Source organism: Mustela nivalis, assembly GCF_964662115.1.
Source record: "Mustela nivalis genome assembly, chromosome: 12".
NCBI classification, from domain to species: domain Eukaryota; kingdom Metazoa; phylum Chordata; class Mammalia; order Carnivora; family Mustelidae; genus Mustela; species Mustela nivalis.
The window spans coordinates 102,418,534-102,441,623 of NC_139031.1; the positions used below are offsets into that span (position 1 = coordinate 102,418,534).

The following is a 23,090-nucleotide window of genomic DNA, read 5'->3' on the forward strand; positions in this document are numbered from 1 at the left end:
ACGTAAGCTGCTATCAGGATGCCTGGTTGAGGGTCCAACTCTTGGTTTCAGCTCAGGTCAATGGAGTCCTGCACCAGGCTCCACACTAAGCAGAGTCTGCTTGAGATTCTCTCTCCCTCGGTCCCTCCCTCTGCTCCAATGCATGCTCTCACTAAAACAAGGATATCTTTAAAAACAAAAACAAAAAAACCTTAAATTGCCATCAACTTAAAATAGATTGTTATATATAGGCTGTTATGTGTGAGCTCATGATAACCACAAAGCAAACATCTATAAGAGATGCACAAAGATAATAAGAAAAGAATCTAAGCATAACACTAAAGAAAATCACCAAACCACAAAGGAAGAGAGCAAAAAGGGAAGAAAGGAACTAAAACCCAGCCAGAAAACAATGAACAAAATGGTAATAAGTACAGATTAATAATTACTTTAATAGAAATGGATTAAATTCTCCAACCAAAAGACACAGAGTGGCTGAATAAATAAGACGAACAAACAAAAAAACAAGATCCTTCTATCTGCAACCTACAAGAGACTTGCTTCAGATCTAAGAATGCACACAGCCTTAAAGAGATAGAAAAAGACGTTTCATACAAATGGAAACCAAAAGAAAGCAGGGGTGACTTTACTTATGTCAGACAAAATAGATTTTAAAACCAAGAGTGTAATAAGAGACTCTTATTAGTGGGAAGAGGGATGCCTGGGTGGCTCATTGGTTAAGTATCTGGCTATGGCTCAGGTCAGGATTCTAGGGTCCTGGGATTGAGCCCTACATTGCACGCCTTGCTCAGTGGGAAGTCTGCTTCTCCCCGGCACCCCCATGCTCATGTGCTCTATCTCAAGTAAAATAAATAAAATCTTAAAAAAAAGAGAGAGTAAGTGAAACAAAGAAGACCTTTATGATGATAAAGGGGTCAATCCAACAAAAGGATATAACACTTCTTTTCTTTTTTTAAAAAAAATTTTACTTATTTATTTGATAGAGAGAGAGCATGAGAGAGCAAGCGAGCATGAGAGGAGGAAGGTCAGAGGAAAAAGCAGACCCTCTGCTCAGCCGGGAGTCTGATGGAGGACTCAATCTCAGGACTCCAGGATCATGACCTGAGCTGAATACAGTCGCTCAACCAACTGAGCCATCCAGGCGCCCAGATTTAACATTTCTAAATGCTTAAGCACTCAAGATAGGAGCATCTAGATAATGTGAATATTAACAGACCTAATGGGGGGACTTACACAATAATACAGGGGACTTAATACCCCACTTCCACCAATGGACAGATCATGTGGACAAAAAACATCAATAAGGCAACATCAGCTTTAAGCAACCAATTAGATCATATGGTTTTATAAAGATATATACAGAACACTCCATCCAAAAGCAGCGGAATGTGCATTCTTCTCAAGTGCATAAGGACATTCTCCAAGATAAATTACGTTAGGCCACAAAACAAGTCTCAATATATTTGAGAAGCTGAAATCACATTGAGCTTCTTTTTCAATCACAATGGTATGACAGTAGAAGTGAATGGAAAAAAACTGGGAAATAAATCACAAATACATAGAGATTAAACAATATGTTACTAAACAACCAATGGGTCAATAAGGAAATCAAAGGAGAAATAAGTAAAAACCTCAAAACAAATGAAAATGGAAAATGCAACTTACCAAAATCTATGGGATGCAGCAAAAGCAGTTCTAACACGGAAGTTCAAAGCGATAGAGGCCTACCTCAAAAAAACAAAATCTCAAATAAACAATCTAACTTTACACCTAACGGAACTAGAAGAAGAACAAGCAAAACCCAAAGGTATTAGAAAGAAGGAAATAACAAAGAGCAGAAATAAATGAAATAGAAACTAGTAAGGCAACAGAAAAGATCAATGACACCATGAGCTGGTTCTCTGAAAAAAGAACAAAAACAAAAAAAAACAAACAAAGGCAACAAACTTTTAACTAGACTCAAGAAAAAAAGAGAAAAGGCTCAAATAAAAATTCCTAGGAATATATAATCTTCCAAGACTGAATCATGAAGAAAAATAAAATCCGAACTGACTGATTACTAGTAAGGAGAATGAATGAGTAATCAAAAATCTCCCAACAAACAGGTCCAGGACCAGAAAGACAGCTTCACTGATGAATTCTACCAAACATTTAAAGAAGATTTAATACCTATCCTTCCCAAACTCTTCCAAAAATTGATGAGGAGAGAACACTTCCAAACTCATTTTATAAGGACAGCATTACCCTCATAACAAAACCAAAGACATCACAAAAAAACAAAATTCCAGGCCGATATCCCTGATGAATACAAATACAAAAATCCCTGACAATGATGCCCACTCGATCCACTCTATTTGTCACAGTATTGAAAAATCCTAGCCACAGCAATTAGTTAATAAAAAGAAATAAAAAGGCACTAAAACTGAAAAAAGAAGTAGTAAAACTGTCACTATTTGTGGATGATATGATTTTATATATAAAAAATCCTAAAGACTTCACCAAAATACTGTTAAAGGTAATAAATTCAGTAAAATTTCAGGATATGAAATCAACTATACACTAACAATAAAGTGTGAGAAAGAGAAATTAAGAAGGCAATCCCATTTATAACTGCATCAAAAAAAAAAAAATGCCTAGAAGTTTAACCAAGAAGATTAAAGACCTATACACTGAAAACCATAAAGACACTGATGAAAGAAACCAAAGTCATAAATAAATGGAAAGATGTTCCATGCTCGTGGACTGGAAAAATTAGTATCATTAAAATGTCTACACGACCCAGAGCAATCTATTGATTCAATGAAATTCCTATCAAAATCCCAAAGGCATTTTTTTTTATTCTGTTCGGTTAGCCACTCTATAATACATTACTGGTTTTTGACCAAAGGCATTTTTTTTCACAAAAATAATGCAAACTACCCCCAAATTTATACAGAACCCAAAAACACTCCAAATAGCCATGGAGGCACCACACTCCCTAATTTCAAACAAATTTAATCAAAACTTTATACAGTATTGGAATAAAAACTGATGCATAGATCAATGGAACCGAATAGAAAGCCCAGATATACACCCATGAATAGACAGTCAAGTAATTTATGATAAAGGAGGCAAGAATATACACTGGGGAGGGATGCCTGGGTGGCTCAGTGGGTTAAGCGTCTGCCTTCAGTTCACGTCAGGATCCTAGGCTCCTGGGATTGAGTCCTGCACTGCACGTCTTGCTTGGCAAAGAGCCTGCTTCTCCCCTGACCTGCTGCTCCCACTACCTGTGCTCTCTTTCTCTGACAACTAAATAAATAAAATCTTTAAAAAAAAAAAAAATATATATATATATATATATATATATATATATATATATATACACACATACTGGGGAAAGGACAATCTCTTAAATATCGATGGTACTGGGAAAACTGAATAGCCACATGCAAAAGAATAAAACTGGACTACTATCTTATGTCATACACAAAATTTAAATTGAAATAGATTAAAGACTGGAATGTTAACACCTGAAACTATAAAACTTCTAAAAGAAAACACAGGCAACAAGCTCCCTGACATCAGGTGTTTGTTTGTTTGTTTGGATCTGACTCCAAAAGCAAAGGCAACAAAGGCAAAAATAAGCTGGGACTACATCAAACTAAAAAGCTCTCGCACAGCAAAGGAAACCATCAACAGGAGAAAAGACAACCTACTGAATGGAAGGATATCTGCAAATCATGTATCTCCTAAGGGGTTAATATCCAAAATATATAAAGAATTCATACAATCAAACAGCAAAACAACCCCCCCAAATCTGATTAAATTATGGGCATAGGATCCAAAGAAACATTTTTCCAAAGATGACACACACATGGCCAAAAGGCATATGAGATGCTCAACTTCACTATTCATGAGGGAAATGAAAACCACAATGAGATCACTTTACACCTGTAAGAATGGCTGTTATCAAAAGGACACGAAATAATAAGGATTACCAAGCATGTAAAGAAGGAACCCTTGTGCACTGTTGGTGGGAATGTAAAAACTGGTAGAGTCACTATGGAGTGTTACAGTATGGAGGTTTCTTCAAAAATTAAAAATGGAAATCCCATATGACCCAGCAATCCTACTTCTGTGTATTTATTAAAAAAAAAAATGGAAACACTAATGGAAATACTAATCTGTACTTCCATGTTCACTGCAGCATTACTTATAATAGTCAAGATATGGGATAACCTAAGTGTCTCTAGGTGGATGAATTGATAAAAAAGATGTGGTACACACAGTAAGTCCCCCCTTACCCATAAGGAATACCATCTAAAACCCCCCATGGATGCCTAAAACCACAATAGTACTGAACCCTATATATACTAGGTTTTTTGCTAATCCATACATAACTATAATAAACCTTAATTTATCAATTAGATACAATAAGAGATTAGCAACAATAACAGAACATTTATAATACATACAGTAATGAAACTTGTGAATATGGTCTCTCTCTCCCTCAAATTATCTTATTGTACTGTACTCATCCTTCTTGTGATGATGTAAGATAATAAAATGCTTATGTGAGGAGATGAAGTGAGGTGAATGATGTGTAGGCACTGTGATGGAGCATTTGGCTACTAGTGACCTTCTGATGATACATCAGAAGGATCATCTGCTTCTGGACTGGGGTTAATCGCAGTAATCTGAATCTGTGAAACACAAAACCCAGACAGGGAGATTACACATATATAATGGAATACTATTCAGCCATAAAAGACAATGAAATCTTGGTATTTATGACAACATGCATGGCCCATGAAGGTATTATACTAAGTGACATAAGTGGATGGAAAAAGACAAATACCATATGATCTCATTTATATATGAAATCTAAAAATCAAGCAAATAATAAAAAACTCATGGATATAAAGAACAGAAAGGTGGTTGCCAGGAGGAGGGAGAGCAAAGTGGATGAAGGGGGTTCAGGAGGCACAGACTTTTCACTGTGAAATGAACAGGTCATAGGGATGTGATATGAGACTCGTGATTACAGTCAATGGTACTATAGTACATATTTAAAGGTTGCCAGGAGAGTGGATCTTTAAAGTTCTCGTCACAAGAATAAAAGAGAAATTTTTCTTTTGTAACTTTTTATAGTGACAAATGATGACTAGACTTATTGTGGTCAATTCACAGTGTACACAACTGCCAAATCATTACATTCTAAGATTAATGTGGTTTTTTTTTAAGATTTTACTTAAAGATCTTTATTATAGGGGTTCCTGGGGTGGCTCAGTCAGTTAAGCGTCTGCCTTTGGCTCAGGTCATGATACTGGAGTCCTGAGATCCATCCAGCACCACATCTCACCACATCGCCTACTTCTCGCTCTCCTCCCTGCTCATGTTCGCCCTCTTGCTATCTCTGTCTCTCCTTCAAATAAATACATAAAATCTTTTACAAATAAATAAAATCTTTAAATATTTATTATTTTAATTTTTAAAAAAAGATTTTATTTATCTGACAGAGAGAGAGAGATCACAGGCAGGGAGAGTGGCAGGCAGAGGGAGAGGGAGAAGCAGGCTCTCCGCTGAGCAGGGATCCTGATGCGGGGCTTGATTTGGGGACCCTGGGATTGTGATCCAGCAGAAGGCAATGCTTAACCGACTAAGCCACCCAGGCAACCCTAAAGATTTATTATTATTTATTTATTTGAGAGACAGGCAGGTGGCAGAAGCAGAGCCCCAGAGCAGCACAGGCTCTGAGCTGAGTGTGGAGCCCAACGTAGGGCTCAGTCTGATGACTCTGAGATCATGACCATCAAAGGTCAGACGCTCAACCAACTGATCCACCCAGGTGCCCCACTAATACGTGCTGTATGTCAATTATACCTTGATCTAAAAGAGTTCACCTGTTTATGCCTTAACTCCTTTCAAATTTGAAATCCCCTTCCTATTTTTCTCCTTTAATCCTACACCTCCTTCAAGACATAGTGAAAGACCAATCTCTGTAAATTCTAATCTCTATTATCAACAGATTTAATTTCACGTTCTTATTTTTTAAATCATATTTAAGACTATATTCTATTTTTAGGTTTTCTATCTTTCCCAGAAGACAAAAAGCCCAGGTGCCATTTTTTGGTATGACCCCCACAGACAAAGCCCAGAACAACGTGGGGCATGGGTCAGATACTTTCATGTATATGGCCTTTAGGGATGCCTGGATGGCTCAGATGGTTAAGTGTCTGCCTTTGGCTCAGGTCATGATCTCTGGGGTTCTGGGATCTGCTTCTCCCTCTGCTCACGCTCTATCAGTCTCAAATGAATAAATAAAATCTTTAAAAATATATATATGTGGCCTTTTTTTTTTTTTTTTAGGATTTTATTTATTTATTTGACAGGGAGATAGATCACAAGTAGGCAGAGAGAGAGAGAGGGAGGGAGAGAGAGAGAGAAAGGAGGAAGCAGGTTCCCTGCTGAGCAGAGAGCCCAATGTGGGGCTAGATCCCAGGACCCTGAGATCATGACCTGAGCCGAAGGCAGAGCTTAACCACTGAGCCACCCAGGCACCCCTATATGTGGCCTTTTAAGTTTAGTTGACATACATGCATTAGCTGGGTGGGAGAACAAAGTTTGTGAAAATTATAATGACCAGTTTTCAAAAAACATTTCAAGGATCCGTAAGCATATGAAACCTATGGTTTTGTTAACTCAAGTGTAACTGAATACCTATGGTCTCAAGAAAAAAAAAAAAATTTTTTAAAGATTTATTTATTTATTTGACAGAGATGACAAGTAGACAGAAAGGCAGGCAGAGAGAGAGAGAGAGAGAGAGAGAGAGAGAGAAGCAGGCTCCCTGCTGAGCAAAGAGCCCATACGGGACTCTATCCCAGGACCCTGAGATCATGACCTGAGCCGAAGGCAGCGGCTTAACCCACTGAGCCACCCAGGCGCCCAAGAAAATGTTTAAATTAATATAAATCCTTCTGTAAACAGTGAATACTTTATCTTTTTGTTTTAGTGTTTTTAAATATATTTTTAAAAGTAAAAATATGTTAAATTATATAAAGAAATCACACAAATTAAAGTTATTAAATTTTATTGAAAAGAATATTTGAAATATTATTTTATATACTATGTATTAAGTTCTAGGCAGCATTTAGAACATAGTTGTCTTTAGCAGCTAAAATTAAGACTAGTTTTTTTTTAACTCTTCTATCAAATTTAGAAGTGAAAATATTTAGTGCATTATCGAAAATGATAGGGGCACCTGGTAGCTCAGTCAGTTAAGCGACTGCCTTCAGCTCAGGTCATGATCCCAGTGTCCTGGGATCGAGCCCCACATCAGGCTCCCTGCTTAGTGGGGAGCCTGCTTCTCCCTTCTCCCTCTGCCTGCCCCTCTGCCTACTTATTCTCTATCTCTGTCAAATAAAAAAATAAAATCTTTAAAGAAATGATTAAACACAAAACTAGATGAAATATACTTCTAAGTATATGGTAAAAGTATTTCATGTATACCAATTAATGGCTTTTTCAGTTTTTCTAAATTCTTAGTTTTTGCCACAAGAACTATGTAAAGTCAGAAAACACATTCAACTGTAAAATATGACACAGAAAGTTCAATTTTATTTATTCGTTTAAAGATTTATTTATTTGACAGAGAGAGAGAGAGAGAGAGCAGGCACACACAAGCAGAGGAAGCGGGAGGGAGAGGGGGAGGGAGAAGCAGGCTCTACATCCCCCATCCCCGGCCCCGCCCAGAGCCAGGAACACACTGTGGGGTTCCATCCCAGGACTCCTAGGATCGTGACCTGAGCCAAAGGCAGACAGTTAACCAACTGAGCCTGCCCAGGCACACCAGAAGTTCAATTTTAAAACACAAATATCTCCAAACTGTGGAAATGCTTTCATTTGTAAAATGAATAAAATATTCAGGCTGATAAATACTTTTAATAAAACAAAGTACCATCACTGAATTTTCAATGTATTTTTCTTTACATCCAATGACGTATCAATCGAGATCAAAGACAGATCTCAATACTCTGCCCTTAGATAATCCCAGGAATTCAAAAGATGGGTGGATCAGGAGAGATGAGAAATAGTTACGGTCTTCCTTACCTTCACCCCCAACAAACAAAAGTACCACCATTAAGGGTGTGTCCCCAGGCTGGCAGATGGCTGAGCCTGCCCTTTGGTCTAAACAGATAAAAGGCATAAAGCAACTGCTCAGAGCAAGATCTTAGTTAGGCCCTTGAGGTACTTGGGAGGTTCTGGATAATTAAAATACACAAGCCAGAGCTGCTAATTTTAAAGACCCTTACAAGAAATAAAAAGAGAATTATATTAAAGGAAATACCTAAATTGCTCTAAATGCTTCATTTTTTCAACATATGTAATAGTCTATACTTCTTTTAGACTATAATATTTTTAAGAAAAACATGGGAGAGCCTTCAGCTAACAAAATTTATCATCTGCACAAATGCCATGTCTTCCCTCAGAATCTACTGCAGAAATACCTACCAAACCTACAAAAGAAATCTGGGGTCTGATTTTAACACCTATGCTTCAGAAGTCAAAAATCTTCTGTCATCTTTTATTCTCTTTCCTTCAAATCTCACATCTGATGTATCAACAACTTCCATTATTTCTACATCCAAATAGATCCTAAATCCAACAATTTTCCAAAGTTTCAGAAAGTGTAAGCCAAGATTATCTTTTGGTCTGAGCCACCATTATCTTTGCACTGGTACTAGTTTTTCTGCCGTACCTATCCCTAGCCTGCCTTCTCCATTTTTTTTTTAAGCATAGAACCAGCTCATATTACTGTAACTACATAACATTTAAACTTTACCTCAGTGGGTAAGACCATATTCCCAAGTGTCTCATTTCCTATTTTTACACTGGGCAAATGTTTAGCTCTGAAACGTTCCCAGTCTAGTCCCAAGCTTTGCAGCTGCTGAGCTCCTTCTACTTGCAATGTCCGTGGCCTATGCCTTCATTAAGTTATCCCATTCTCATCACTCAGGTTGATCCTAGCTCAATTTTACTTTGTCAAAGGTCTGTACTAACTACCTTACCTAAAAATTACCCATATGCCCAGAGTGTTCTTACTGTCACTATTTTATTTGCTTTGTAGCATTTAAGTATTTTAAATTCTTTATTCCATAGACTTGTTGTCTACCTTCTTTCACCACAATGTAAATGCGATCAGAGACCAAGTCTGTCTGTCATAGCTGCAGTTCTAATACTTAACCTGTAGGCATTACCTCGGTTGGTGTTAGGCACAAAGTAATAAGCACTTATTGATATTTTTAATCAACTGACCTATGCCATAAATGTTATATAACACATTTTTCCCCTTATCTTTTGATATTTTCCATGAAAAGTAACTCTGAAATTTCTGTATTATAACACTGGTACAGAGAAACCAAAGTAATTTTTTCCCAACTGAAATCATCTTACAATCACTTTTCTATTACTACTCATGTAAATTTATCAGTCATGTAAGTACCCGTATCTAAACACATCCAAAAGGATGCTACCCACTTGCTGCCTGTTTCCTGTCCCAGGAAACACCATCATCACTTCCAGCAGAGACTACTACCTGTCCTCCAAAATCTGTTCTTTTCTTCAATGGTAGCTGCCCACCTACACTACATTCCCATCCTCACTGTAGCTGGTGTGATCACATGTCCAAGTCCTCACCAGTGGAACATGAATGTAAGTGTTAAGTGCCGTTTCTAGGTCTGGCTCATAATGCCCCTACCTCCTTTTTTCTAGTTTCTGGCTGACAAGAGGTGGTATACCTTGGAAGGCATATGAAGATGGCAGATCTTCCAACTTAGATCCCCGAATGACTGTATGTAGTCGACACCCCCTGATCTAATGATAATGAGATGGTTAAATACTCTTAATTGTCTACTGAGGTAAGCAACAACCACTCCTGATCCTTAAGTGAGAACTACATATCAATTTCCTATCTTTATGCCACTGAATTTTGAGGTTTTGTTTGTTGCAAAAGCTTACCGCAGGGGCACAAGCTGGGATGTGTTTAACAATACGTATTCAATCATTTTATATCTTATGATATAATTGATCTTTCTAACACCTATGCCCATTCCCTAATTCTAACCATAATCATCCTGCTTGGGTTTACTGAAACAGCTTTCTAACTGACTGCCCTTGTTACCATACTTACAAGGCCAATCCCCTTTTCAAAATAAAGTCAAAGTGATAGCATAAAGTGTCAGTATCTTATACCTTTAATACACACTGCTGCCTCCTACCTCCTAGAGAATATGCACACAAGGCCCATAAAAATATCTATTACTTGGTTCTTGCTCCAACCACAATGAACCATCAGTTCCCTTAGAAGGTTGAGCAAATGTGCATTTTCTACAGCTAGGAGAAAAAGCCAGGGAGAGAGCAGAGCTGGTAGGAAAACTTTCAAGAAGACAGTGGTGCTATAATTATGTTTTAAATGTCTGAGATAGGCATTTTTTAAATAAACTTTTTTTTAAAAGACTTTATTTGTTTGACAGAGAGAGATCACAAGTAGGCAGAGAAGCAGGCAGCAGCAGGGTGGGGAAGCAGGCTCCCCGCTGAGCAGAGAGCCTGATGGGGGCTCAGTCACAGGACCCTGGGATCACAACCTGAGCCGAAGGCAGAGGCTTAAACCCACTAAGCCACTAGGTGCCCCTTAAATAAACATTTTAAATAAGCTTTTTAATAAACTAGTTTAAAATAAACTTTTAGAAGTTAACATTGACAAAAGATAATGAAAATGGTTTTATTACTCAAGAAAAAAAACACACCATTTATTCAAGAATTTTGCAAAACAGGTGTCCTGCCTCACTTTCCACCTTGGTGTTAAATGAGAAGGAAGCAAACACTGAGAAAGTACACAGACAGAAAAGACATTAATCATAAAAGCAAATTCCAAGGTAGATGGAGTTAGCAAATAAAGCCAATTTCAAATCACCTAATTCACTAATTTAAATGATTAACAAACAAGTATTAAAGAAAATATTCTATGTTATGATCATGAAACTGTTTTTACAAACATAATGATGAAAATAAAAATAACCGAAACTATGTTCTGAAACTAGGTTGTTGGGGGCACCTGAGTGGCTCAGTCATTAAGCGTCTGCCTTCAGCTCAGGTCATGATCCCAGAATCCTGGGATAGAATCGCACATTGGGCTCTCTGCCCAGTGGGAAGCCTGCTTCTCCTTTTCTTACTCCTCCTTCCTGTATTCCCTTTCTTTCTGTCTCTCTCTTTCTGGGTCAAATAAAGAAACAAAATCTTTGAAAAATAAAAAACCAGTAGTTTAAATCTCAAGAAAACTAAAGTACTGTTGTAATATGAAAACAGAACATCCAAAATTAGACAAATAAGTGAAAAACCAAAATCCCCAAAAACCTGTCAAATTTGGTTACTAAGTTTAGCTATATATTATCAACATCCTAAAGATGGTCTTACTTAGATCACAAAAATGCAACTGATGTGACACCTCATATATGATGCTTTATTTTTCTTTCATGAATTTTTTTAAAAATTACATTCTTGATATCTCTACCCAGTATTTCCATAAAAAGTGAATTTATAACTATGAAAAAAGAAACAGGAATAAAAAACAAAGATGGTACTTAGATGGTACAGAATAAATACACTTTAAAGAAGACAACCTAGGGGTGCTTGGGTGGCTCAGTGGATTAAGCCGCTGCCTTCGGCTCGGGTCATGATCTCGGGGTCCTGGGACTGAGTCCCGCATCGGGCTCTCTGCTTGGCAGGGAGCCTGCTTTCCTCTCTCTCTCTCTCTGCCTGCCTCTCCATCTACTTGTGATTTCTCTGTCAAATAAATAAATAAAATCTTTAAAAAAAAAAAAAAAAAAAAAAAAAAAGACAACCTAAGTTCCTGGGTGGCTCAGTTGGTTGAGGGTCTGACTCTTGGTTTTGACTCAGGTTATGATCTCAGGGTTCTGGGACTGAGCCCCGCATCAGGCTCCCCAATCACTGGGGAGTCTGCTTGAGATTCTCTCTCTCCCTCTCCCCTTCCCCTTGCTTGCGCACTCTAAAGTAAGTCTTTTAAAAGAAAGAAAACCTAGGCGCCTGGATGGCTCAGTGGGTTAGACCTCCGCCTTTGGCTCAGGCCATGATCTCAGGGTCCTGGGATCGAGTTCCACATCGGGCTCTCTGCTCAGTGGGGAGCCTGCTTTCCACTCCACCCCACCCTGCCTCTCTGCCTACTTGTGATCTCTCTCCGTCAAATAATTTAAAAAAAAAAAAAAAAAAAAAAAAAAGGCCAAAAAATGGAAAATAAACCGCCCCATTTACTCCCATAATTAAGTTAAACTCCTAAGTAATAAATTCCATAACCTGGCAAAACAGACAACACATGCAATCCCTCTGGCATTAAATTTAAAAAAACAAAACAGTAATTCCAATAAGCTATTATTAGTAGTAAAAACTAAACTTTGTAAGGATCCAGAAATAATGGTCTCAACAGTAAATACTCTGAATTTCAATTTCTATTGAATATCTTCATGGTTTTTGAGAAGAAAGCAGACACTCTCTTTTCTGCTAGGGGGAAAAAACCCCAACACTCTAGAAACAACAAGAAGAATACTCCCTTTGTTTTGTTATTTTAAAACTTCTACCTTAATACGATCAACAAGGTTTTAAAATGTAAGTCATCAGGCTTGTATATAATAAAACTTCCATGTGAAATCTCAGGTTATTTAAAATATCTGGTGCTATCAAAATACTTCTCAATTACATCTTTCTCATTTGGTATTTAAGGAGCTTTACAGGAGATTCAGAAATGGAAATATCATACAACTTGCTGGAAAACTAAATGAGTATTCTTCAATGGGCAAAAATAAAATATATTATTTGAAGGCCAAGAAAATAGAGACAATGAAATTCAGTAACTGTTTGACAACTGAAAAACCTGCCATCAGCCTAATGGTACCTCCAAAGCAGACTCTAGATGCCCCTAGAGTTCAGCACTTAGAAGATACTTTTAGAAGTGGGAAATTTAAAAAGAACATACTTCTAGGAGATCAAAGTTAGATCCAGAGTCTTACCAAAGCAGCACTCCAGTATAATGAAAATAAAAAGGCTTTCTGTCAAAAGATTTGAGTTTAATTCTTAGCTCTACCACTAATTAGGTGATCTTGAAAATATACTGAAATTTTGTAAATTTCAGTTTCATTATATTTAAAATGTACATAAGAATGATATCTACACCACCTGTTTCAGAAAAACTGCTGCTTTTGCTTAAAATAATTCTTGTGAAAGAGGACTATATATAATAAACTACCATGCACAAATGCTAGTTAAGTTTGTTCCTTTTTTATAAACAACAAATATTTATGAAACTCTGAGCTCGGTACTGTACTAAGAACCAAGAGATGGCTGGCCGAAAGAGTCAACCACCAACACGGTTGGAGCTGTTTAAAGCCTAATTAAGAATCTGGTAGTGATAGAAATTATAATAATACACTTTAAGTACTATGTAAATTAATGAAAAATGTATTCTGGCCACATAAAGGAAGATGTGCCCAACGCTGACTACAAGAATCAGGGTAAATTTTTCAGGAGTGGTAGTGACTAAACTGAAGCAAAAAACCAAATCTGTCAGATTGAGATAATGCAGAGTCTAACTCCATATAAAAGTTAAGAACTTATGCAGATTCAGAGAGGCATTTAACTTGTTTACGGAACTACAAATAATTCAAGGGTTGCTTGGCGGGGCGGGGGTTGAGGTGGGGAGTAGCAGGCAGGGGACAGTAGTAAGAATGACCTAAGAAAATAATGTTAGGGAAAAAGACCAGAAGCACAAAAACCAATATAATGCTATTTACAGTGGTCTACAGGGACATATCTATAAGTGACTGGGTATCTTCAACTAAAACAGGAAATAAAGGAAAAGGAGCAGACTTTTTTCTGGGGAATGTGAAGACAGGCTTTGTAACAAGATGTTTAACTTACAGTACCTATATCACCTGGGTGGAGCTGTCCGTACACACATAGCTTTAGAGATCAAAAGAAAGATGAAGTCTTGAAGTTGGGATTCGTAAATCTTCAACATTAAGGGAATGGATCAAATTTCCCCTACATGAAGAGGGGGCACACCATACCCTAGAGAATTAAATTGCCTTTCCCATTTTATATACTAAAAAATGTAAGCTACTCCATTAAGGCCAAAGGAAGTACAATTTAATCTTGATCTTATGATTAGGTCAGCAATCTGAATGAGATTTCTATTCCTAAAGCTTGTTTAGTCACATTAGTGACATTATTTACTATTATTAATGTTATTAATGATCTTATTACTATGGTTCTAATAACTGGCCCAGAAGATCCTTTGAATTATCTACAGTCCCCAAGGCTCCCCGCACTAACTGATATCAGGAGGGTCCTCCAGATCAGAATGACTTGGATCAGAACTGATCAAGCAATTACTGTGAATATGTTTTAAACTTTAGGGTAAAACCAAACATTTAAAATATGGTCCCTGTCTTTAAATCGACTAGAATTCTAGCTTGAGTGTAAAGACAAGAATACAAATAATAAGTCCTGGATATAAATTTCATCTAGTCCTTGGATAAGCTGCAAGAGGTAATACTTTCTCCCTCTTCCACTGATACCTATAAATAGCCTTCCTATGTATAGGAAAAGTTTAGTTTTGCTTTTAATGGCAATTTTATGAAAAGCCACTAGGTGGTGATATTGCCTTAAAAATGTTCAAGAAACTTATTTTGATCTCAGTAACTTGTAGAACTGTAAGATATGTTTTCTAATACCCTTTAAATAAAGATTTTAGAGATTTTCAATCCTTCATCTTATAGTTGAGAATGATAAGATAGAGATTAAGTAACTTGTGAAAGATTCCACAACTGCTTAAAGGGCAATGACAGGACTAGAGCCAAAGTCTCCCTGATTGAGCCCTAACGGTGTTATGTTCCTTTCAAATGTGCTAAGTTCTAATTTAATCTCTAGAAAATGAAATTATCTTCAGTTTATGTGGAAAGCATGTATTTACTCATATGAAATGGTCACATAAAGAGAAAAATATCCTGTAATTTGGAAAAGCACTGGAGCAACGACTTGGTAAAATAAAAACTCAGAAATGGGTTATATATTACTGTGGCTAAAAGTTTCAGGACAAGTTGATTTTAAAATAGCTACTGAAAAAAAATGAACTGGTATAAAGAAATGGGCAAAAACCTCTGGTCTCCAGTTCTGTATTTTCCAAGGCCAGATGGGACAGTGTATAAATACTGATATACAAAATAAGAAAATGATTATTAAAGTTTAAAGAAATAATTTCCCCCCTAATTTTAACCCAGTGGTTCTCTTTTCTTCCACTTATCACACATGACAGAGGAGATCCACATGGGTCGCATCACACCCGATCCTCAATTCCTAAGTATGGACTATCACACTCCATTCCAGTTCTCAAGTGCAAAAAAATATCTGAAACCAAGTAAGTGAGAATGTAGTTAAGCTATTACAGTAGTTAGCTGAAATGTGTTCTGCCTGGGAACAAACAAAAAACACTGCAATAATTTCTTGAACACTTCAGTTAACTCTATCTGTAATAGCTAATTACATAGAAAATAATTCAAAGTGACTTAACATTTGGATGGGTGTTATCACGATAAAGGCTTACCCTTCTTCCTGCTTATAATGACAAAGAAATATGAATGAAAAGTCATTTGCCATGTTTATTTCAAGAAATATCTAGAGCGGCGCCTGGGTGACTCAGTGGGTTAAAGCCTCTGCCTTCGGCTCAGGTCATGATCCTGGGGTCCTAGGATCAAGTCCCACATCGTGCTCTCTTCTCAGCAGGGAGCCTGCTTCTCAGTCTCTCTCTACCTGTCTCTCTGCCTACTTGTGATCTCTGTCTGTCAAATAAATAAATAAAATCTTTAAAAAAAAAAAGAAATATCTAGAAAAGTTGGGACAATATTAAATCTGCTAAAGGCAGTATGGTAAAATTGGTATGTTATTAAGATTTACTAGAACAAAACATGTATTTTTAAAGTCATTCCTTTAAAATTAAGCCTACTTCTCTAATTTTAAAGAATTATTTAAATCAAAAATGAAAAAGAAAAGTTTTAAGGGAATACATAAGCCCCTAAAAGACAGGATATTTGCTTACAAAACAAAATAATACACCAAGCCCTGTCTTTTAGGAACTTACGAATTTGGGTAAGCAGGAAAGTTTAGTATATGTTACCTGAAGACGCAAATTTTAAATTTTCTACTTTAGTAATCTCAAAATTCCTGTATCAATTCAGTAGAGCAATGGGGATCATGGCTCAATGAACATATCATACCCTTGGAACTCCACTGAAACCCAACATTCCATTTTTAAAAAAGGTAAAGTAAACAGGGAAAAATGGGAGTAATACGTAAAATTTGACTTTACAGTCAGTTATCCTGGAATGTATCTAATATGTGAATAAATATCAGCAAAACAGGAATCTATAATATGAAAACAGTAATTTAGCTCTTCTCCATCTCCACTGAAACCTAACGTGAAAACATGAAGGGATTTACATTCAAGAATGACAAATACATATACCTGTATTAAGGATGATCTAAACTATAGTGAAATCTCAATTAACCAGCTATGCAAATAGAATCCTTAATTAAGCAAAATTTCCCCCACCCCAAAGAACAGTCATTGAAATTTGGTTATTAAAATATACAAATACACATCAAGAGAAGTTTTCAATTAAGTGTGTATTTGGCCAGTCTGTTTTTTCCTTCAATTTCTACCAAGAAGTATTATTATATAAGATGGAAAACAAAACAAGAAACAACCTGATAGCTGGAAACTTGAAATTATATACTCTTGATTCTGTCAACAAATATTTTCTGATCTTGAAAGTCACCCAACCCTTTCTAGGTCTCAGTTTTCTCAAATACAAATGAGGGTTACGCTTTTGTGCTTTAAAACAGTTTTTTAAAAATTAACAGATTCAGGGTACAGGTCTGTGATTCCTCAGTCTCACACAATTCACAGCGCTCACTATAGCACATACCCTCCCCAATGATCATCACAAAGCCACCTAAACAGTGTTAAACTTAAAAAAAAAACAAAAACAAACAAACAAACAAAAAACAACCAACCCACAATGGTTTCTTTAAAAAAGTGTAGCAAGTGAAACAAATAAAAGTGGAAAACTCTGACTAAAGGAAGCATAGGGGACTGGAACCCTGTCCAAAACAACTGTCTACACCACAGTTTTCTGAAGGGTTTAATGAATTCTAATGGATCTTAAACACACCATTTAAAAACCTCTCCACACTAAATAATGAAAATAATTTTCAGAATGACATGATGACACGGCAAGATTCAAAAATAAACAAATTTTCACTGTAAAAAATTCAAACATGAATGTTTTACCAACTAACCAGAAACTGGCCAACATTCAGTGAAAGTAAACACCTACTTCTAAGAATTCCAATTAACTGATGCATCATTACATTAAAGTATGGTTACACTGAAGAAATTACAGAATTGACAAACATAAAGTACTTTAGAATATGTAAGTGAAAATTAAGAAACAGTACTGTTTGACAGGAAAGAAATGGGTCACACTAGAGATATATTAAACTGAATTAAGTCTGCAATATATTTACATAAAATCCATTATATCACAGAAGTATTTTATTTTGAAATTCCGTATCAGTTCTTTTGTTTTTTAAAAATTTTATTTTTAACTAGCCTCTATACCCAATGTGGGGCTCGAACTTACAACTCCAAGATCAAGAGTCGTATGCCCTATGGACCGAGCCAGCCAAGTAACCCCATATTAGTTCTAATAAGACAAGTCATATTTCACCACCACCATGTCCAAAGGAGCCAAAGGAATATACATCCAAACTGCAGCCACAGAAGCTCCACAAAGAAAAGTTATGCAATGGAAATTCTTCACAATAGTTTGTTTAAATAAAAGGCTCTAATGAGATTAAAACAAATATAACTGTAGATAAAAGTATAGTTTTAAAAAGTCCAAAATAATAACTAAAAGTGTGTACGTTTAAACACACAATATTAAAAAAGGTATATATTAAGATTTTTCACCAAACACAAAAATCATAAACATCTTAATATCTGAGTCTACATTAGAAATTTAAGTATGAGTTTTTTAAAAAGAAATTATATTTACCTCTAAATGCCAAAAACCAATTATTTTTAAATTGAGATAAATGCATAAAATTTGCAATTAAAATAGTCAATCCAATATGGTACAAAATTATATTATTTCACATATTTAACAATGAAAAGTAAATTTCCTTTTTCTTAAAAAAATAAAGTATTAATAAGGTATTCTTAAAACTGGTCTCTATTATCTTTAATAGTCACTTGAAAGTACTCTTACCTTTCTTCTGAGCTATACAATCGAGCAAGTCCAAAATCTGCAAGTTTTATTTGCCCTCTGGTAGAAGACAAAATGAACAAAAAGCATTAGTGTTCTCTGAAATCATACACATTTGTATCCATTCATTGATGTCTAATTATACACATTCATATTCTGTTCCTAAAACTAATTAAAAATATGTAAACTTTAACTTTGATCACACAGCAGTACCCTAAGTCCTAAAAGAAAAGGCAAAAAGATAAACTCACAACAAAGTAAAAAAGTAGTACTTCTCCTTTGGAGACTTCAGTTATTATTATTCTATCTAGAACCACCACCACCACCGCTATTTTTATTGTACTAGTATTAACAGTATTTTAGTACTACCTAGCTCCTATTTAGAAAAGTAATAAAATAATTAATTAAGTAATGAAAATAAACGGAGATAATTTCTGCTACTTAGTAATTAGACATATTACCTGTTCAATTCAAATCAATAATGCATAAGACTAAATCACATTATTTTAAATCTATGTTTAGTTTCTAGTTCTTAGAGGGACTAGGGACATAAAACCCTTTCGCACACTAAAGTCGAACTAGGCATGCCTCACTTAAACTAACAAGTAACACCAACTATAACAGAATTACCAGAGCTCAGCTTATGTTGTCAGTAAAATGTTTTTAACATACACTTTAAATATCCATTTATGCAGGGGCACCTGGGTGGCTCAGTCGATTAAGTGTCCAACTCTTGATTTTGGCTCAGGTCATGATCTCAGGGTCATGAGATCGAGCCCCCTGTCTGGCTCTATACTGGGTGTGGAGACTGCTTAAGATTCTCTCTCACTCCCTCTGTCCCCCACCCTCCACTTGCACTTTCTTTTTGGGGGAAAAAAAAAAATCAACTTATGCATATGTGTGTGTATACACACGTCAGAAAAGCTCTTTTTAAAACTGTGATACTGGTGTAAAAACAATTTCTAAATAAAAAATTCTTAGATCTGGGGCGCCTGGGTGGCTCAGTGGTTTGGGCTGCTGCCTTTGGCTTGGGTCATGATCTCAGGGTCCTGGGATCGAGCCCCGCATCGGGCTCCCTGCTCCGCAGGAAGCCTGCTTCCCTCTCTCTCTCTCTCTGCCTGACTCTCTGCCTACTTGTGATCTCCGTCTTTCAAATAAATAAATAAAATCTTAAAAAAAAAAAAAAATTCTTAGATCTATTCTTAACCTAAAGCTGAAATCACATTATTAATTACTAGAATATCCATTCACATTATTTGGAAGAATATCAAATGAGAAATTCAATTAAGTATTATTTTATGTACATTAAAACTACCATTGGAAACTAATTAAAGTATATTTAACACAAGTCCAGTTAGACTTCAAGCGATAATACTGATTATATTGAAACAGTTTGAGCAATAAAATAAATTTAGGTCTTTTTAACAGAATCAAGGCATATATTATACAACACTCATCTTAAACACATATATCAATCAAACTCACATCATACCTATTATTTAGAAGAATATTTGAACATTTAATATCTCTATGCAAAAAGTTCTTCTTATGACAATAATCCAGACCTTCCATGAGCTGTCTCATGAATGACTTTATGTGATTTTCATTAAAATGAACCAAGCCTGATTCCAGTAGTCCCATCAGATCATGGTCCATATATTCAAACACCAGATAAAATGCACCTAAGAAGAAGAATAATTCATTAAAGTTTTTATTCTTATAACTTTTCTATAGGTTCAAAATTTTTAAAAATTAAATGCTATGGAGAAAATTATTCCTTGAAAAGAAGTCCTACTTTGTCATTTCAGTAACATTCATCTTTCTCTCTGAATTTAATATAAATAAATGCATCCCAAGGAAACATCTAACTCAATTTTCTTCTTTTGAAGAAGAAAACTGTTAAAATATCAAATCAACTCTACAATGCATAGTTTCTGGGTGGTGATTCATGTAAAATAAGTTCTTAACTGTTTTATATATTGAACAAACTTTCTCTCAGCAGAAGTTTAATAAAATCAGTGTAGTTCATCAAAGAAAATTCTAAAAGTGTTAAAACAATTGTGTTTAATTAAAAAAAAAAGAGACTCTGGGCCCAGTTGGGACTTTAGATGATTTCTATTAAACCTTCAAAAAACATATAATTTCATTCTGTTTATACAGCTCCAAAGCATTTGAAAGCACACAAACTGCAACTGTATTTTATAAGACCAGCCTAAACTTGCTACCCAAACCTAAAATCACACATAGTACATACACAACAATCGTGATTCAAAAATCCTAACTGAAGCTCCTACAAACTGAAACCAAAGCTGTATCCAAAAATATTCCAATCAGACTAAGTTTAATTTACCAATTCAAGAATGGAAAAACTGACAAAATTCAACATATCTATCAAAGAAAAAACCTATTTATATGTCAAAAAAGTCATCTGAAGAAAGCTAACAATCAGTTCCTAATTAAAAACAAACATCTCACTCACAGTAAACTTAGAATGATTCTTAAAAGTTGGAGATTAAAAAGTGTACTTGTGATGAGCACTGGGTGTTATATACAAGTGTTCAATCACTAAATTCCACACCTGAAACTAACACTTGAAACACTTGTATGTTAACTAACTGTAATTTAAAAATTATTTTTTAAGTTTATAATGGTATCTCTCTCAAATCAACAAGTCTTAATGAAGAGTAAAATGCCAGTAAAACATGACAAAAACATTCATTACTAGTAACTGCTCTAAACGTTTAGTAAGCAAAATTATTGTTAGTAAATAAAATTAAAGACAATGTATGAACACTGAAATAGAGAAAAATATAATTATTGATAAAGATGACTATTTTCCTTGAAATCCAACAGAATAAAGAGAGTACCTGGGTTAGAGAAAATCATATATAAAAAGCAAAAAACTTCATCTATGCAATTAACAACTCATTAGAAAATAAAATTTAAATAACTCCACAAAAGGAAAAAAAAATTACTACAAAGGATTAGGAATAAACTTTAACAAGAACTATACAAATTCATTAAATACCAAACTATAAAACAATAAGAAAATCAAGGATTTGCTTCTATTTTCTTTTACTGAGAGAATACTTCACAAAATAATTCTAAAGTTCACCTTAAACAAGAACCAAAGTACCAGCTAAAATGTTTCTGAAAATTAACCTACCAGAGATTAGTATGACCTATAGGGACAAATATGAAAGTATAACATGATATATACCAGAAAACAGAGCCTAAATATACATCTAATAATTATGAAAGCAACTATCAGTGAAAATAAAGAGGCAAACTGGTTAATGGGACGAATGTGTGACACCTTAGGAAGATGGGGAGTTATAACAAAGACAAAACAAAACCCCATTAAAAACCAAGAAATTTTATTAAATAAAAATTTAGAATAAAACATATATAAGTAAACAATATGGAAGAGAGGGAAAAGTAAATGATAAAGCAGAGAAACACATTTGCTACAAAATGGGTTAATATCCTTAATATAAGACAAAGTCTTAAAAATCAGTACAAAAGAAGATCAATCCCACAAGAGAAAATGAGAAATAAAATGAACTGTCAATGTGCAAATGATATTTTTGTACAAAATACATGAAAACTCCCACTATTAATCAAAATATACAAAGTAATATAATACTTTTAACTAAAGGGAAAAGATTTCAAAAAGACAGACAATAAATACACAGTAGTAACAACCTTTACTGTAAGGTAAACAGATAATGTTATAGAGTGCTAGTAAATCAGAAGATTAAAATTAGGATTAAAATCAGGCAATATACATGAAAGCTTTAAAAATGACATATCCTTGGGACGCCTGGGTGGCTCAGTTGGTTAAGCAGCTGCCTTCGGCTCAGGTCATGATCCCAGCGTCCTGGGATCGAGTCCCGCATCGGGCTCCTTGCTCGGCAGGGAGCCTGCTTCTCCCTCTGCCTCTGCCTGCCATTCTGTCTGCCTATGCTCGCTCTCTCCCCCTCTCTCTCTGATAAATAAATAAAATCTTAAAAAAAATAAAAATGACATATCCTTTTACATAGCAAGTACATTAATAGATATTTAGCATAAGGAAATAAAGATTGCAAAGATTTAGCTATAAGCATGTTCACTAAAAGCAATGCAGAATTAAATATTTAAAAGCAAAACAAAAAGCAAACAAAAAACCTGGTTATTATGGTACATCTATACCATACCCTGCACTTTGAAAATCACTGCAGAGGTATAATATTAATGTGGAAATGTATTACTCATATTGAGTTAAAGTAAGTAGATTATAAAATAATAGTTACTTGATAGATCTATCTTTGATGGCATTAAATAACGAGAAAGTACTTAGAGTCTACACAGTGCAACAAAGCCACACCAGCTATTGAATACTTCAAATGTGGCCAGACCAATGTTCTGGAAGTATGACGTATACATTAGATTTCAAAGACTTCCTACAGCAACAAAAAGAGAATACAAAATACCCCAATAACTGTTGTATTGAGTATACTGATCCATTAGATATACTGGATTAAGTAAAAATACTTGAATTAGTAATTGATTTTTTTAAATGCAGCTAAGAGATTATTTTAAAATAAAACAGAATGGCTTGCATTCTATTTCTATTAGAACTGCATTAGAGGTATAAGAACTGAAATAAGAGAGCTAAAATTATCTCTCTATGCAGATAATATGATCTTTTGTTCCCCAAAAGACATAAACATTCAA

The 23,090-nt window shown here is 35.2% G+C and overlaps 1 protein-coding gene across 2 annotated transcripts in view; it reads right to left on the bottom strand.

Moving 5' to 3' along the window:
• The window catches only part of CDK13 (cyclin dependent kinase 13), a 125,367-nt gene that overhangs the window by 25,952 nt on the left and 76,325 nt on the right, over nucleotides 1-23,090 (bottom strand). For both annotated transcript variants that reach the window (XM_082692642.1, XM_082692641.1), the window contains exons 6-7: nucleotides 19,867-20,056; nucleotides 18,378-18,434 (exon numbers count right to left, since the gene is read on the bottom strand). In XM_082692642.1, the coding sequence (XP_082548768.1) occupies nucleotides 18,378-18,434; nucleotides 19,867-20,056 (247 nt within the window). The remainder of the gene's footprint in view (nucleotides 1-18,377; nucleotides 18,435-19,866; nucleotides 20,057-23,090) is intronic.